At 42.5% G+C, this 18,452-nt stretch overlaps 1 protein-coding gene across 1 annotated transcript in view; it reads left to right on the forward strand.

The window, feature by feature from the left end:
• Window positions 1–18,452, forward strand: part of ERC1 (ELKS/RAB6-interacting/CAST family member 1) — a 3,640,161-nt gene that overhangs the window by 1,277,064 nt on the left and 2,344,645 nt on the right. The window contains exon 15 of the mRNA XM_044087500.1: window positions 83–223. Within this exon, the coding sequence (XP_043943435.1) occupies window positions 83–223 (141 nt within the window). The remainder of the gene's footprint in view (window positions 1–82; window positions 224–18,452) is intronic.

Consider the following 18,452-nt stretch of genomic DNA (forward strand, 5'->3'; position numbering starts at 1 on the left):
TCATGCTTTGTACAGTATGTAGGACCTTGAGCAGTGTATGCATGTGTATGTGTGACGTAACATGCATGTTGTTTCTTTACAGGAACGCATCATCGAACGACTAAAGGATCAGAGAGACCGTGATGAAAGGGAAAGACAGGAGGAAGTAGACACTCACAAGAAGGAACTAAAAGAAATGAAGGAAAAAGTCAGTGTTTTACAAAGTGAACTTTCTGAGAAGGAGGTGAGTAGTGGAGCTGATACATTTATGTTCTGTTTTAATATATTCTGTACTTAGTTTAATGGAAGTGTACAGTAATTTGAAATGTAATGAACAGTATTTACATGATTTGATAAGAAAGATGGGAGTCATTGTTTTGGTCAAATAAGGTGGTGTTTATGTCCAAAATTGCACTTTCTGCAGTGGACATGTAGAAGGTGTGATTGAAGTTCAGAAGGGCAAAGCCCACTTTGGTTTTATCAGTTTATTACACAGTCATTCCAAACCTGGATAACAGCCATGTAGTTCTGTTAGTATCTGTGTGCAGGTGCTGTATACAGTTATTCCAAAGCTGGATAACAGCCATGTAGTTCTGTTAGTATCTGTGTGCAGGTGCTGTATACAGTTATTCCAAACCTGGATAACAGCCATGTAGTTCTGTTAGTATCTGTGTGCAGGTGCTGTATACAGTTATTCCAAACCTGGATAACAGCCATGTAGTTCTGTTAGTATCTGTGTGCAGGTGCTGTATACAGTCATTCCAAAGCTGGATAACAGCCATGTTGTTCTGTTAGTATCTGTGTGCAGGTGCTGTATACAGTTATTCCAAACCTGGATAACAGCCATGTTGTTCTGTTAGTATCTGTGTGCAGGTGCTGTATACAGTTATTCCAAACCTGGATAACAGCCATGTAGTTCTGTTAGTATCTGTGTGCAGGTGCTGTATACAGTCATTCCAAAGCTGGATAACAGCCATGTTGTTCTGTTAGTATCTGTGTGCAGGTGCTGTATACAGTTATTCCAAACCTGGATAACAGCCATGTAGTTCTGTTAGTATCTGTGTGCAGGTGCTGTATACAGTTATTCCAAACCTGGATAACAGCCATGTTGTTCTGTTAGTATCTGTGTGCAGGTGCTGTATACAGTTATTCCAAACCTGGATAACAGCCATGTAGTTCTGTTAGTATCTGTGTGCAGGTGCTGTATACAGTCATTCCAAAGCTGGATAACAGCCATGTAGTTCTGTTAGTATCTGTGTGCAGGTGCTGTATACAGTCATTCCAAACCTGGGTAACAGCCATGTTGTTCTGTTAGTATCTGTGTGCAGGTGCTGTATACAGTTATTCCAAACCTGGATAACAGCCATGTAGTTCTGTTAGTATCTGTGTGCAGGTGCTGTATACAGTTATTCCAAACCTGGATAACAGCCATGTAGTTCTGTTAGTATCTGTGTGCAGGTGCTGTATACAGTTATTCCAAACCTGGATAACAGCCATGTTGTTCTGTTAGTATCTGTGTGCAGGTGCTGTATACAATCATTCCAAACCTGGATAACAGCCATGTTGTTCTGTTAGTATCTGTGTGCAGGTGCTGTATACAGTTATTCCAAACCTGGATAACAGCCATGTAGTTCTGTTAGTATCTGTGTGCAGGTGCTGTATACAGTCATTCCAAAGCTGGATAGCAGCCATGTAGTTCTGTTAGTATCTGTGTGCAGGTGCTGATCAGCATTATTGACCTCTGTAGTCCTGCATGTTTTTCATTCATTATATTTGTCTTGCATTTTATACATGTCAGATTGTTCTAAATTACTGGATTTTACTTGAGACACATTGCAGTGGTTGTTGCGGTGTGAATTTAAGGAGGCACAATTTACTGGTGAATTGTAATTGATTATAGGTTTAAGACTCGGCAGCTTTTCTATGTGCGCTGCTATTTTATGTTCATACTTCGTTTCTCTTTGTCTGCAGCCCCCACATATTCTGCACTTTGCAATCAGTTGGTCAGAAACATTTTTATGAGGTCCCTGGGTGTGGGGGTGCAAGGTTAAGGATACTCAGCTTGTCATTCTGGCAGCAGACATGGAATGCTTCTCTTTTGACAGCAAGATTGATTTTCTTTTCTGTATCTCTGCTTCTTGCTTGCTTGGCCTTGATGGCAAGGGAGCACAGATGATAAGCTAACTGCTTATGAATAGGTGCTAATTGTATTGCAATGGTCCTTTGAGGAAATTGACTGACAGAAGTTATGTAGGGGATAGGCCAGCTGTCAAGGATGTATTATGTGGCAGATTCCCTCACCACCAGCTCTTTTTTATTTTTTGCCTGAAGGGACTCAAGTTCTGAGAGTCCTTTGAATATACTGACCTTTTAAAATGAACAGCAGCAGAATTACAATTGATGTGTTACATATGCTCCAAAATTCTTATTAGTGGCAAAAGTACATTGTGTGTGTGAGTATGTATGTGTGTGTGCACATGCATACGTGCATGTAATTTATCTAACACGTTCATGCATGCATAATCATGTGTATATGTATTTAGACACATGCAAAATTTACCTGCTGTTTTTGTTTTTGTGATGCTTAAATGTGTCTCTCAAGTGCACCATTTCTGATGTAATTTGTTCCTGTCTTATCCATGCAAGCATGGTTCAAACTTGCATCTGTCATGATGGATGGTGTCCTTTCACAAGCACTGATATGTTTGTTTGGAAGAGTGACACGTATTTTAGACTGCTTGAAATTTGTACAATCTCTGGTCTTGGGAATTTTACAGAGGCATCAAATCCACTTTACTACAGTACTGACGTACTGTGATGTTTTTATTGGTAATGCGGCTAAATGCAATATTGGGGGAGTCTTTGGAGAAAAATGCATACAACCCCCATCAGAGGAAAACAGTTGTTACCTTTTATGGCCTTGTTTACATTTTTGTAATTTTGAATGTACTGTTTGGCATTATTACCACATTAGACTATAGCTGTGAGGCTCCTAGAGGATATGTATGAGTCTGCATTCTGAAATATTAAGGTTCTAGGTGAAGCCTCAGCACATTTTCTTACAGGCCAGACTGTGATAAAGAAGTTTTTTTTTTAATTGGGTTCCCTAAAAGCCACAGAGAAGTTTCTTTTGATTGAGGGCTGTAAGGTTTTTTTTACTGAAGGGACATTCCCATGAGATCCTCCCAAAAAAAAAAATTCTGCATGTAAATCACACTGCCCTTGGCCTTGAATGGTAATGTGACTACACTAATTTGTAGTGAAAATGTTCTTCCACTTGTATGGCTTTCATTTCTGAATGCTGCACGAGTGAGCAAGTTTAATGTTTTCTTAGAATTGAGACAGTTACCTGAATCCCAAAGGTCACATCTAAAAAATATGAAAATACATAGATGCACGTTTGAAGAAAATAAATGTCTTCCAGGTTCATATGACTGAGACTCTGGCCTTTCCTCTGTACATCTTTTCAGTCATACTGACACACTTCATTTTCCTTTCTTGTGTCACTTTTCTTTGTTGGCATCCAAGTCCTGTTTGACTCTTTCCTTTAAAGAATAGGTCACTCCTTTCTCAGGGTAGTACATTCTGCTTAGTGGAATGATATATGTTATGGATCATACTGTTGTCTTGTTTTCTTTTTCATAGGTTCATAGATTAGCACTAAGCTAACTGCTCATTTGGATAATTTTCAGCCTAACCAGTTACTCCATGTGAGAATCAAACCCTACACTTTGTATCTGTAAGGTGAACACCTTAAACATTATATCAACCTCCCACCCTTTTAAAGGACAGGTACAGGCCTTGAGATTTGAATACATGACTCCTGGTTTACTAGTCCAATGCTCTAACCCCTGAGCTAAAAGGCTGGCAAAATGTTGCTTTTATTTCATCAAAACCTGATTTTTCTCCTTGGATACGGCTATCTGTATCCTGGTATATTTTGTTAGGTTTATAGATTGGTACTAGGCTAACTGCCCTTTTGGGTCATTTTAAGCCTATCCAGTTACTCCATGTGAAAATCAAACCCTGCACCTTGTGTTTGTAAGGTAAACACCTTAACCATTATGCCAACTTCCTACATCTCACATTTGTGTAGCAAAACACTTCCTATATAGCTACCACTCCCCGTGTTGTGTGCCTGGTACCTTTAAATCTATGTTTCTCATTCTGATTCCTCCTTAAGCGTGCATTATAAAGCTATTACTAGTCACATCTGTTATACTTCACAGAACCAAATAAAATAATAATAAAAAAGCAAAGGAAATGTGGAGGTGTGACTGATAAATGCTGGAAGCCTAAACAGGAAACTCCACTCCTTACAAGCCCTTCTCACCCTGGAGGAAGTAGACATCTATGTAGTGACTGATACATAGTTTAAAATGTTGGAGGCCACTCCGGCTCTCCAGAACTGTAACGTCTTTCACATGTTTAGACCTACTACTGCACGGGGGAGGGGGGGGTCACAATCTTCATCCAGAAGAGAGACTCATCAAGGCTGGTAAAGGTCAGTTCCTCATGTCCAGATAACCATAAAAATAGTCCTATACCATATATTAGCTAGCTATAGAGCTCCCTCTATGACCCAAAAAGCCACAATGCCTATCTACAGCAACTATCATCACTCAGTATTAAACTCAGTGCCGTTTTCTTAGGTGATCTGAACTAACCAACTGTAGACTGGGAAATCTACACCACCATAAGTGCACAGGCACAGAGATTCCTGGACTTTTGTTTTGAATACCCACTGTAGGTTCATAGGTGTTTATTGGCTAATGACCACAAGGGCTTTTTTAAGCCTAGCCATGCACCCCAAATCTCTGACAAGTTCTGATACCCTTTGATAAGTGTAAGCAGGGGTGTGGGAAATGAAACATTTGCAAGCAGGGGCCTGGGAGATGAACCATTTAAAGGTTGCCTGTGTCCGTTAAAGACATAGGTGCCAAACCAGGGATACATTTCCTGTTCCCCATCCAGTTGTCCAAGTTGAACTTGAATTGGGCTAGGGAGGAACTTGCTTCACATAAATTGGAGAGCCTCTTCCGTAGATGGGGTAGTCTCTGGGATACATATGTGTCTCTCCATCAGGTCCTATTTATATGACCAGCAAGGTTTAAGTCTTTAGAATGGGTAACTCTGGTTCCATTTGTTTTGTGGATATGCAGGAAGTCAGTCAGAGTGGGGTCTGACATTGCCCTGAATGCCATATATAGATCTCCCTTCGAAAGCCTGTAGGAGACAGAATACAGGGATAGGGTCTTGAGGAGGTCTGCATAGCACATTTTACTTACGCCCTGCATTCTTTTAGTGAGGAACCTCTGTGGATTTTCCAATTGTTGGATATGCCTGGTTAGGTACATACTAAAGGGGGCATTGTACTCAGTGACAGGTCTGATGAATGGCGAATACAGTGGAACAATGACTTCCTTGGACTTAGATGCCACACCTTTGTTTATATGTTGCGCAACATAGAGTGGTATCCTCACTACTGTAGACATGTGATGGTCAAATGCTAGATTACTATCTGTGTGTGTCCCTAAGTCCCTGACTACTGGGTCAACTCTAAGGGGTGTGTTATCAATATGATGGTTACCAGGGATGGATGACTTCCCAAAGGATATTGTTATGCATTTCTTGGCATTTAGTTTTAGTCCATGGCTCTGACACCAGTTGTTTGTCTTTGTCAACCTCTCCTGAAGAACAGTTGTGTCAGTGTGGGATTCGGTAACAGCGCCTAATTTGCAATCATCTGCAAATTTAGTCAACCAGAGACCACTGACAGTAACCTTGACTTCAGAGAAGTAAATACCAAAAAGGAGAGGTCCAAGGACTGATCCCTGAGGGGCTGCAGTTTTGACTGGCCTCTTTGTAGAAATGGACTCCCCAATACTAACTTCCTGGGTCCTGTCTGTGAGCCAGTTGGGTATCCAGCGGGTGGCATATGAGTTTGTACCTAACCTCCTGCATTTGTTAACAATGCCCAAATGAGGTATTGTGTCAAAGGCCTTGGCCAGGTCAAGGTCGGCAGTGTGAACTATTTTTCCCCTCATCCTTTGCTTTGGTCACCTTCTCAAAGAAGTCCACCAGCTTGAGTAGGCATGATCTGCCCTTGATGAAACCAAATTGGTCTGGGTCCAGTGTCTGGAGGTTTACTATATCTCTGTGATCGTTTACATGATAATTCTTTCTACAACTTCATATATAAGACTAGTGAGATTTAAGGGTCTGTAAATGGCTCACCTTTTTACAAAGGGATGACTATTGTTCTTCATTCATGAGGCACAAAGCCTGTTTGGAGGCTACAGTTAAATAATAATTAAAGAGGCCCTGACAGGCCATGTTTCATGCTATTTAGTAGGCATCCTGGGATATTGTCTCGGTCTATTAATGCAGTGTTCTTGGTCTTAGAGCATTAAGGACCTGTTCCTTAGTGATAGTAGGGGGAGTTGCATTTGATGGTATTTCCTGAGGGAAGGCTGAGGGGGAGAGAGGGTTTAAGTTGGAGCTGAATTTATCAGCCAGGAGGTTTGCTGTATCTTTTGGCTCATTATAGGTAGCTCCATTTACCAGGAGCACTGCACACATTTGTGTATTGCCTTTGAGGTTGTGGTCTTACTAAGGGAAATAACAGCTTGGATCTTGTCCTTAGTAATAAGGGGGCATTTTGCACCATCCCTTGCATATCGTAGTCACTTATTAGGGCTAACCGTAAAGCTGTCACCTTTGAAGTAAAATTGAAGCCAGAGAGCTGTTCTACCCAAGGTACCCTTACAAATTTCTGTAAGATAAACTACTGCTAAGTGATACACTGGCAAGCTTCAAATCCCCACAAAATCCAATTTTCTCCACTGAATATGCAGGCTTGTACATCAGCACACTATACCAGCATGTAAACAGCTGCATAAATACAGCTGTATCCTGTAGGAATAAGCACAGGGAAATCACCCGAGAAACAAACCCACATGTTCGAACCGTAATATCAACAAACTTTATAATAAAAGGAAGAGAATTTTGAACAAAAGTAAAGAGCGATTTCCAGAACGATAGTTCCTTCATCACTGAAGTAAATAAACCAACTCAGAAACTCAATAAAGTCCACCAAAGCCAAGTCTGAAGCTAAGTTAGCTTCCTAAGCCAAAGACAGTCTCAAGGTCCTTTGATTGTTAATGATGTTACGTGCACTGAGGCTGAAGATAAAACCTTGCTTTATTCCAGAATAGCTAGCCTAGTACTTAACATATGAACATATGTATTACGATGCTGACACCCCTTGCTTTATTCCAGATGCTCTCTAGCCACAAAATACTCAGCATCAACATAGGTTCATAGGTAGGTACTAGGCTATCGGCCCAAGGGCCTACGTAAGCCTAGCCAGCAAGGTTACGCTAGTCACCAAGAAAGTTAACATGGTCAACAATCCTGTTACCAGTCAACAACTTGGAGATGGGCTTTGGTCCATTTACATTTCAGAACTTTTCTTAGACTATCTTCCACTTGCATCATTCCTCCTTTAACTAGATGCTTCCAGCTGAAGTGTGTGGCCCACTAAAGGTGTGGGTACCTGATTTTAAATATTAGTTTACCTGAATGTCAGCATTACCTTCATGACTTGCATTAGACAATTCAAATGTTCTACATGAGGATAATGTACAACCTTAGATAAAATATTTCACCTGTGACCTAAAGGGCAGAGTATCATCTTTGCATCACGATTTATAACTTAGTGTTTCACATACAAGTCAAGCGTATTTTTATCAACCAAAGAAGAAATTGTGGACAGTAATTAATAAAGATTTGAAGGACTTTATCTGGGAGGGGAAGAAGGCAAGAGTTAAGTGGGATAAATTGACCATTCCTGTAGAACAAGGTGGTTTAGGATTACATAATTTGATGAGATATTTTAGAGCTGAATCCAAAACAAAAAACTCAGGCTAGAGAAACATCAAAAATAAGCAAACTTTAATGTGCAAAGCTTTCAGGCATAGCCCTTCCACAGTGGAAAATCAACAAATAAATGAACCAGTCACATTTTAAAAGATTTTTTAAAAAGCTCATGTGATACAATCCCCAGTCACACTAAGGTTACAATTAATCAACTAAATGTGAACATAATTAAATTCATGTAACCTATTACATGTATCATTGTATAAAAACATTCAAATATAACATAAAACCATTACATTTAAAACCATTACAATCACAAATTGTCTAAATTGCTTAGTTATCTATATTGCATTTGTTTTTTTAATTAAAATTAGCTTTATACTAACAGCTGTATTAATTCCTGGTTGCTTATCTGCATGTAGCCGTACAAGCCAGTTGTACTCTGTAATTTCTTATGCATTGTTTGTATTACCCCCTGTAAGACCCTTAACAGCAACGTCTATAACTCTGAACTTAAGTCATGACTAGAACCATGCTCAGATATATGATTAGTTAAAACATTCGAACAAACAATGTTAAGTTGTCTATCTCGCCTTCATTCTTGCTGGATGGGTTCAGAGCCGACCTCGGCTCTGACTCGGCCACTCTAAAAGCTCGAGAGTTGGTTCCACCGGCTCGAGGCTCCCCTTATATCCCACAATGCTAGGCGAGAGTTACCTCAGATCTCGTTTGCCGCTACAGCTTCGAGGTTGGTTGTTTCTACCGGTTCCTGGTGAGTGTTAATTTTTCTTGTAAAAATTACTCTTAAAACCCCTTTTAAGTTAATATTCTTTCTTAGTTAGAGTAGATTAGAGAACTTTATTCCCGACCCTAAATTTTTCCGTTTTCTTTCCCAAAGAACCTTTGGTTCTTCCATTGGGCCCTTAGGCCTTCCCTTCCCTAGTGGAGTGTTTGTGTTTCTTGTAGTTTATTCTAGTTTAGTGTACTTTAAATACTAGTATTACTACTAAATTTATTGTTTTTTCCTGACAGGGTATAACTTGTGTGTTTGGGTGAGTGTTTGTGTACACCTGTCAGTCAGGAAAATGTCAAAAGAAGCAAAGGTCTCAGTTCAAGAAGTGTGATGCGTGCTGTCAGAAAATGTCTCTGACAGACGCTCACACTTCTTGTGTCTATTGTCTGGGGCCTTTGCACCTGCAGGACTCCTGTGCTGTATGCCATGGCTTCAGCCCCAGGGTCCTGCAGGAAAGAAAAAACAAATTAATTCTTAGAGGCTTACTGAAGCCAGAGGATTCCCTGTCAGTTTCAACAGGGAAGCCCTCTAAGGCATCGAGGTCTTCGGCTCTGGCTTCTGAGCCGAGACCTCAGGTTGCTCAACCTTTGCCTTTATCGGCTCCGGCTGGAGCCGATAAGTCTCAGTCCACAGTTTCTGTGGCTCCCTCGGCTCCGGCCGGGCCGAGGGTATTGAGTTCCGTGTCGGCTCGACCAGACCTTGGAGCCGACAACTAGGAAGAGGTCTAGGTCACCATCTCTTGGCTCCGTTCATTCAGCTCCAGGATCTCCCCTGCTGTCTGAGCGGAGCCAAAATCTCATTCCTCTAGGTCATCGAGGCTGTCCGATCATGACCTTCAGAGGGTAGTGAGTCGACTACTTAAGTCCGAGGCACTAGCCCAGATGCTTCAGAGCCCGACTCATCAGTCGATGCCTGCCCGGTCCATCAACATTTTCCTCCTTCGACTCTCTTGAGTTCGGAGCCGGGTCGCGTCGGAACCGAGACTGTGATTGCCGGGCCGAGACAATTGTCTTCGGCTCCGTCGTCGGCTCCGTTTTCTTCTTTGGAGGAATCTCCGCGCCAGACTTCCCTCGTCGGCTCGAGGGTGAGTGGCATCGGACCCTTGTCCGACCCCCTCTCCTCTCGGGGCTTGGCGCTGGTGAGTTCGGCTCCGACATCGGCCTCGGAGCCATCACTGTCGGTGCCGAGGGGGGTTCTTAGCTCCTCGGGGCGGGGACCTCTGGCTCTGCCTGACAGGGGTGCATTCGAGGTCATGCGGAGTGTGTTAGAGCCTGGCTCTACTCCACAGTCGGCTCCGTCTGCCCCTCCCTCTATGCTGCCTCAGGGTAAGTCGACTCACTCCCTCATCCCGGACCGCAGAGAGCCAGCTCCTCAGGAGCCCCCTGTGGGGATTTCATCCTCTTCCAAGGCCTCTCCTGATTTGGCAGAAGAGCCCCCTCGGAAGAGGAAGTGCAAGAGGAAACACATTGACTCACCTGAGTCTATCACGTCAGACACAGATTTGGATGATTCTGAGGGTTCCCCGTTCCCCTTCTGAAGATGTCTCATTTGCAGACATTCTGGAGATCCTGAAACAGAGGGAAATTGGCCAGCCCTCAACCCTTCGGAGGACGAATCTGTGTATCTTGAGGCGTTGGCTCTCGTCCTTCCACCTCCTGGGTGTCCCTCCCTTGACCCCCTCATGCAGGTGGTTGCTAAGCAGGCATGGTCGGCTCCTGATTCAGTGGACCCCACTCCCAGGAGACCCTCTAAGTTCATCACAGCTCCATCAGACAAGCAATTTTTATCAAAAGGAGTTTCTGTGGATGCTATGGTGGTAGCTGCTGCCACAAAGAAGGAACTGGCTGATCCTTCAGTACCTGTCCATCCACCTAACAAGGAATCTAGGTCCATGGATAGACGGAAGCGGATGTTCTCCTCAGCGACATTTACCATGCGTTCGCTGAACTACCTGTGCCATTTCACTCGTCTTCAAAGGGACTTGATCAAGGAAGCGAGTGAAATGTTAAAGATCCTACAGCTGCGGGTTTCAAGAAAGATGAACACGCAGCTGGCTACCCTTAATTCCATATCCAACTCCTCCATGCGCCTCCTCTCTTACGCGGCCGATGGAGCGAGCAGAGCCGCAGGGACAGGTGTAGCCTTACGTAGGCACGCCTGGATGCGGCTATGCAGTTTCGGACCCTTTCAAGGCGTCTTTCACGAACTCCCCTTTTGATGGATCATCTCTCTTTGGTCCTCAAGTGAAAGAAACCCTGACTAGGTGCGAGACTGATGGCAAGACCCTTTCTGCCGTGAGTCCGTTTTCGACTCCTTCTAGGCCTTACCCCAAAGGCCAGAAGGGTGGGAAGATGTGGTTCCGTAAACAATCTCAAGGGACTTCGCCTGGCGACAGAGTCGTTTCCTACCAAAGGCAGAGGTGGGAATAACAATGGTAGGCGTCGCCCTAGGGGCAGGGGTCCGCAGAACCAGGGCAATCGGGAAGCCTTTCCTGACAAGCCCTTTCAGCATCCCTGAGGTGTTGCCCGACTGCCCATCTTCGGAGGCAGTCGGGGAAGATTGTCACTGTACCCAGAAGCCTGGCTATCCCTGACTCAAGACAAATGGGTACAGTCCATCATTTCCGAAGGCTATTCTATCCCCTTTCTTCGTTTTCCAAATCAGTCAAAAAAATCCCTTCCAGATGTTCCACCCGCTCAAAGGGATATAGCAGCTTTGGAAATTTCAAAACTGCTTGCAAAAAGAGCAATTCAGCCAGTGCCAGCAGACCAACAAGGATCCGGAATCTACTCAAGGTTCTTTTTAGTTCCAAAGAAAACAGGGGACTGGAGACCGATTTTGGATCTCAGTGTCTTGAACAAATCAGTCAAGAAAACAAGATTTCGGATGGTCACGCTGCAATCCATTCTTCCCCTTTTGGGCAAAGGAAACTGGATGTGCTCTATAGACCTTCGGGATGCGTACTATCATATAAAAATGAACAGACGCTCCAGAAGATTCCTCCGCTTCAGGCTGGGAACCAGTCATTTTCAGTTCAGGGCCCTGCCCTTTGGTCTCACCACTGCCCCCCGGGTGTTTACCAAATGCATGGCAGTGGTAGCTTCTCACCTGAGGCGACAAGGATTCCAGGTGTTTCCATATTTGGACGACTGGCTTCTCACAGCTCCCACCAAGCATCTCCTTCTGATGGCCAGAGATTATACTTTTCGCGTTTGTCAAAAACTGGGTATTTCAATAAATTGCGAAAAGTCTGTTTTGTTGCCTTGTCGTACTATTACCTACATAGGCGCAAATCTAGATACTATAAACATGTCTGCAAGGCTAACTCACCAAAGGATATCAGACATTCACAAATTGGTGTCACTTCTTCTCAACAGCAACAGAGTCAAAGCCAGGTTAGTTCTAAAGGTGTTGGGAATCATGGCAGCGGCCATACCTCTCCTTCCATTGGCCAGATACCACATGCGAATCCTTCAGTGGATGCTTTTTACTCAATGGTCATAACAGGAACTTCCAATGTCTCACACCATTATGATCACGCAAGCATGCAAAAAGCATCTCATGTGGTGGATGTCTTCCCCCCAGCTCCTGTCGGGAAGACCATTTGTTCCACCTCCTCTGGTTGCTACTCTGACAACGGATGCCTCCCTGATCGGGTGGGGGGGGGCATTATCAGGGCAGGACAGTCCAGGGCACATGGCAACCAAACGAATGCCACTTGCACATCAATGTTCTGGAGATGAGAGCAGTGCTTTTAGCGTTGCAAGCCCTTCAAGACTCTCTTCCCTTGGGAACAATTGCAATCCAGACAGACAATATGTCTGTAGTGTGGTACATCAACAAACAAGGCGGAACCAGATCATACCCCCTGTGTCGAGAAGCACTCATACTGTGGCAATGGGCGATTTCTTCTCAGCGTTTTCTGATAGCAATGCACATCCCCGGGAAGTCCAATCACATTGCGGACAAGTTGAGCAGAGCTATACTCATGCCTCACGAGTGGTCTCTGAAAGACTCTGTAGTGAGAGAAATTTTTCTCAAGTGGGGTCAGCCTTGCTGCGATCTTTTTGCTACTCCCCAAAACAGCAAGTGCAGAGAATATTTCACTCTATTCCCTTTACCAGGCCAACCCAGCAGAGACGCTCTAGTCCAAGTTTGGCGCCGGGGACTTCTGTATGCATTTCCTCCTTTCCCACTGATCTCTCAAGTAATACAGAAAGCTATCGCTCAGAAGGCCTCATTGATCCTCATTGCTCCTTACTGGCCTCGACAAGTGTGGTTCCCCTTTCTACATCGATTTCTTTTGGAGCGACCGTGGAATCTGGACCTAGTTCCAGATCTTTTGATCCACCAGTTGGGTCAGTTTCATCGCTCCCTCCCCTCTCTGAACCTCACTGCTTGGTTCCTCCAGTTCCAACCGTAGCCAGGCTTCCTCAATTATCTCACTCTGTTACAGATATATTGATAGCTTCCCATAAATCTTCCACTAGGAAGATTTATTTGAGTAAGTGGAAACGTTTCTCATATTGGGCACAAGGAAAGGACATAGATCCTTTCACCGCTTCCATCCAACTAGTCCTTGATTTTCTAGCTGAACTCTTCCATGCAGGTTCATCTCCATCTACACTTAAGGTTCAATTGGCAGCTATTTCTAACTTCCATGTGGGTATTTCTGAATCTGCCCTAATGTCCCACAAACTTTGCAAAGCCTTTTTGAAAGGAGTTTTTCTTCTCAGACCTCCTATAAGAAATCCTCCTTCTCCTTGGGACCTAAATTTAGTTCTTGCTTCTTTGATTCTTTCCCCTTTCGAACCTGCAGCTTCATGTTCCTTGAAGGTATTATCATGGAAAACTCTCTTTCTGGTGGCTATCACATCAGCTAGAAGAGTTTCAGAACTTCAAGCACTCAGTTGTCGTCCTCCTTATCTTTTGTTCCATAAGGACAGAGTATCCTTACGAACTAACCGTCCTTTTTGCCTAAGGTGGTTTCAACATCAAATCTAAACCAAAGCATTGACCTCCTGTCTTTTTTCCAGAGTATTCCAATAGGTCTGAACAAAATTACACTGCCTGGATGTTCATCGTCAATTAAGGTACTACTTGGATAGAACAAAACAATTTAGAAAATCTGATCAGCTGTTTGTCTCCTATGCGGAAAGCAGAAAGGGACTTTCAGTGTCAAAGGTATCATTATCCAGATGGCTAACATCTTTGATTTCCCTGGTATATGAAATCAGACAACAAAAATTGCCTAATAAACCTAAAGCCCATTCCACCAGAGCTTTGGCTACTTCTTTAGCCTTCCAAGACAGACTGCCTATTGACACCATTTGTGCAGCGGCTACTTGGGCTACTCCTCACACTTTTATTTCTCATTATAAGTTGGATTTAGCTTCTAGGCATAGAGCTAACTTTGGTTCCACTGTTCTCAGGAGTCTGTTCCGTTAGGCCACCCGGGACAAGGTGCTAGGGGCCGGTCCCATCCAGCAAGAATGAAGGCGAGATAGACAACTTAACATATAGAAGTTATGTTCTTACCATAACGTTCCATGTTAGTTGTCTTCTTCTCCTTCTTCTGTCCCACCCTCCTCCGCCCTGGCCTGGACAGACCTAGAGGAGTTGTGAGCGTGACCTCACTTTCTACCACCTCTTTCTTAGTCATATGCTATTATGCATATTTCTTGTTTCAGGATGTAGGTCACCCTTCTTTCTTCCTGTTGTTAGAGGTGGATTCTGTTTTACAGTTATACTGTTACTGTTATAAGCTGGGGTTAGCTTACAAACGAGATCTGAGGTAACTCTCGCCTAGCATTGTGGGATATAAGGGGAGCCTCGAGCCGGTGGAACCAACTCTCGAGCTTTTAGAGTGGCCGAGTCGGAGCCGAGGTCGGCTCCGAACCCATCCAGCAAGAAGAAGGCGAGAAGAAGACAACTAACATGGAACGTTATGGTAAGAACATAACTTCTATTTTCTATATATCTCTGATTGATGCTCAATGATATGATCTTTTAGTTTTCGATTACACTTATCTACGTAAAATGCTGTACATTTAATACAGGTTGCAACAAAGTCCCTAGAGTTTTAGGATGTTTGCTTTTTTGCACAGGCATTTCTTTTACCCCAAGTAGACTTCAGATAATTTTTCCTTGTGTAGACAGCAAATGTTGGAGGTGTGATGGGTAAGAAAGAAGTAACTTGAAATGTATGTTTTGGGAGTATGAGTTTTGCAGATTTTAAAAAATTCCATCCAGTCTACTCTAACAGAAATATTGGGTGAACAAATTGCTGTAACTGAGGAAATGATTCTTTTGAGCTGGGTCCCAAGGATCTGGATTGGGTAGACATAGTAAAGCCTTGTTAAGTTCAAATCTAAAAGCAATAACTAGAAAATGGAATTCAAAGTCTAAACTGTTTGAAGTACTGAATATTGAAAAAGAAAGAAAAGAGCTGGAAGTGAGATTTTTAGAAAAGGGAAGAGGAAATTGTATTTAAATAAATGGAAATTGTGGGAACAGTATATGCAGAGTAATGTTCAGGAGGAGTGAGGTTTAAGGAAAGGCAGGAATTGAAAAAAATGTATGTAATGCTGGATTGATGGCTATAATGAAAGAAAGCATATGTGATGTATAATGTATGTATTTAAATGGAAAAAAATGTAACTATGGTTTGTTTTCTTTTCTGTTAATGTATGCTCACCTACATCTTGTATCTAAAGGAGTTAAAAAAAAAAATGTATACCTTAGTCACAGTACTACAAAGTTGGACTGTAACTTCATTAGTGAGTAAGAAGGACGTAGGTTTACGTATTGTATCCAGACTCTCTGCTCAAGGAATTTAGGAACCAGTATAAGTGGCAGCAGAGAGAATGTCATTTTGGTTTGTAAAAAAATAAAAAAGGCCCATATGATGTTCCCACAATAGTTTGAAACTTTTTGGTAGAGTTTGGCCTCTGCAAGCCCCTCATTAATGTAGTCATTTCTGAGGTTGCTGCATATTGCATATTTAGTACTCTACCCACTGACCTACTCCCTTTTTATCAGAGCATTGTGCAGTATTTTGATTGAATGTGGCAGTAATGCTGTCATGTATTTGACAAAAGTAGAACATTAGAGTGCTATAAACCGTATGTAATTTCACAGTCTCTGCCATTAATACTTCCACAGAAAACTCAGTGATTTTTAGGCAAAATTCCACCTAATTGCTCCCAGAACAATAGTGAAGATGCATTTTGTATTTATGTGTACAATTTACTTTGTGTACGATACGATGTTCTTTCAGACAAGATTTGTTTCCATTAGCATAGCATTGGGTAGTTGCAGTGTCATGGAGCTTAGTTCAGGTTTGCTAACAGAACCTTTACCTTTTTGTGAAGTTGTTCCCATGACCAAAAATTTATACTGGTCCTTAATCTGAAAAAGTAATAGCAGATAGAATCTTGCACATCTTCAATAAACTCTGAATTGCTCTAGCCAGGATTTTGGTGTAATACCACTGTAGCGTTTATATTTTCCCATATGTTTTATGCTTTGCCCCTTTTTGTTAGTAGCGTTGGATGAATCCTTCAGAAAAAAAAAGACACGATTCCCCTAGATATTTGCAGAGACTGCTGCTTTTTTTTTGTTTTTTTAATTTCGTGAGTTAATTTGGATTAGAGATTTGAGGAGTGGGAAAAAGTCCAAGATTTATAAAGGCAAACTAGCTTTGATGTTTTAATGTGTCATCACGTGAACATAAAGTGGCAAAGTTACCGGATTAAAAAAAAAAATGCCCTTTTAGGTATGTGAATTCAAAAATGAACATTAAAACACTGTTGGCCCGCTAACACTTGACACAAAGTATGTGTATGATCCCCTTACCATGGCTCAAATTTGTAATGGCTTCTTTGTTGCACATGAGTGCTGCTAATAAGTTGGATTCTTAAGAAAATCATGACTTGTTAAGTGCGTTTGTTGCTGCTAAGTCATTAAGAGTTTGACTCTTCTTCACCTTAAGGACTTTAAAACACCAGGCTCATCTGTTAGCTGCTGCTTTTACTTTATATTTTTGCAAATTCATAATTGTTACTTCATTAGCCACTCTGGTGGTTTAGAGGGATGAAGTCCTGACTGCAGCCCTGCCACCCCAGTTCAGTTAGCAGCTAGGGTGACTGATGGAATGGAAAAGGAGGGGGGGGATGCTTGGGCATTATCATCAGTCATCTCTGATGAAGGCTGGAGATGTTGATGTAGGGGGCGTAGTCCAAAGAGGGGAAAGAATGATGACATGGCTGAGCTGCTGAGGAGGCAAGGTAAAATGCTGCACGCCACACCATTGCATGCCTACCCTTGCGTGTGTTCATGCAACCATGCAGGGTTGGGAGGGAACAGCTAGACAAAAATAAGTTGTTAAAACAGTGGAAGGTGACAGTGAGATTCCTCTGGACATGTTTAGTCTCTGTGACTGGCCCCAGCTTGAATCTGGCAAGCCAAGGGAAAGTTAAGAGAGAGCTGCTAAACCTGGCTATTAGAACGCAGTAGGACGAAGCAGGGCAGGAAACAAAATCTCCAGAAAATGTCATTGCTTCATTAAATTTGTCTTTTTGTCTTAGCCCCTTCCACCCCCATCTTTTGCTTTGTCCCCCCCCCCCCCCCCCCCCAGCATCAACAACATTCTGTTGAATCGTCTCTTCACATTCAGTGGTCTAAGGGTTTGAGTTTTAGTTTGTGTCAGACCTTCCAGTGAACAAACAGGTTTATTTTCTTGATTATTGACTGCTTTTAAGCTTATGGATTTCTCAGTTTTCTTCAGTTCTACAGATTAAAAGCATATTTTTTTCCAGTATACAGTCTTATTTACAGTCCAGCTCCAACTCTCACGTCCATATGCTTTTTTCTGGGATAACCTTTGCATTAAATATGGGCCTTAGTTGAAAATGTGAGGCTTTTAGTATCTTGTTTAGATTTGCCATAGCTTTCTTCGCAAGAAGCAAGTGGCCTTTAATTTTATGACTGCGGTCACCATCTGCAGAGGTCCTTGAGCACAGGAAAATGAAAATCTATTACTGCTTGTACTTCCCCATATATATGCAAAAAAACTGATGGGACTGGATGACATAATCTTTTTTTATGTTGAGCAGCAAGCCAGATTTTGCACTTTCTGCTTTCACATTCATCAACAGGCTGTCATCTCCTGTTCATTTTGTCATCAGAGTGGTGTCATCTGCATATCTGAGTCCTGCATCTGATTTGTGTAACTCAACATTTCTCGAGATATATTCAGTGTACAAATGTAGTAGGTTAACCGAATGCATCCTTCTCCCACTCATTCCCCAATCCTGAACCAGCCCAATAGTCCATATTCCATTCAAATTGCTGCAACTTGGTCTGCATACAATTTAATCAGGAGACTAGGTCGGCAGACATCCCCATTTCTCTAAGAGCTTGCCACAGTTTATTGTAGTCCTTAAATTCAAAGGCTTTAGATAGTTCATAAAACAAAAGTAAATATTTTCTCTTGAACTTTTGTCAACACCTGCTGGATATAGAGTTAGCAGTTTGATATGTGGTGCCTCCTCCCCTTGGAAACACACCTTGTATGTCAGGGACTTCTTGGCTCATATATTGGAGGATCTTGAGCATTACTTTGCTAGCTTGTGTACAGTTGTTAAATAATTTGTGCTTTCTTTACACTTGACCTCTTTTAGGCGTGGAATATGAATTAACCTTTTGCCGTTCATTGGCCACCGCTGAGTTTTCCAAATTTGCTGTCAAGTTGCAAGTAACACTGTTATAGCACCATTCTAAACACATTTTACAGGAT

This window comes from Protopterus annectens, chromosome 11.part0 (genome assembly GCF_019279795.1).
Source record: "Protopterus annectens isolate FY-2018-M chromosome 11.part0, PAN1.0, whole genome shotgun sequence".
NCBI classification, from domain to species: Eukaryota; Metazoa; Chordata; order Ceratodontiformes; family Protopteridae; genus Protopterus; species Protopterus annectens.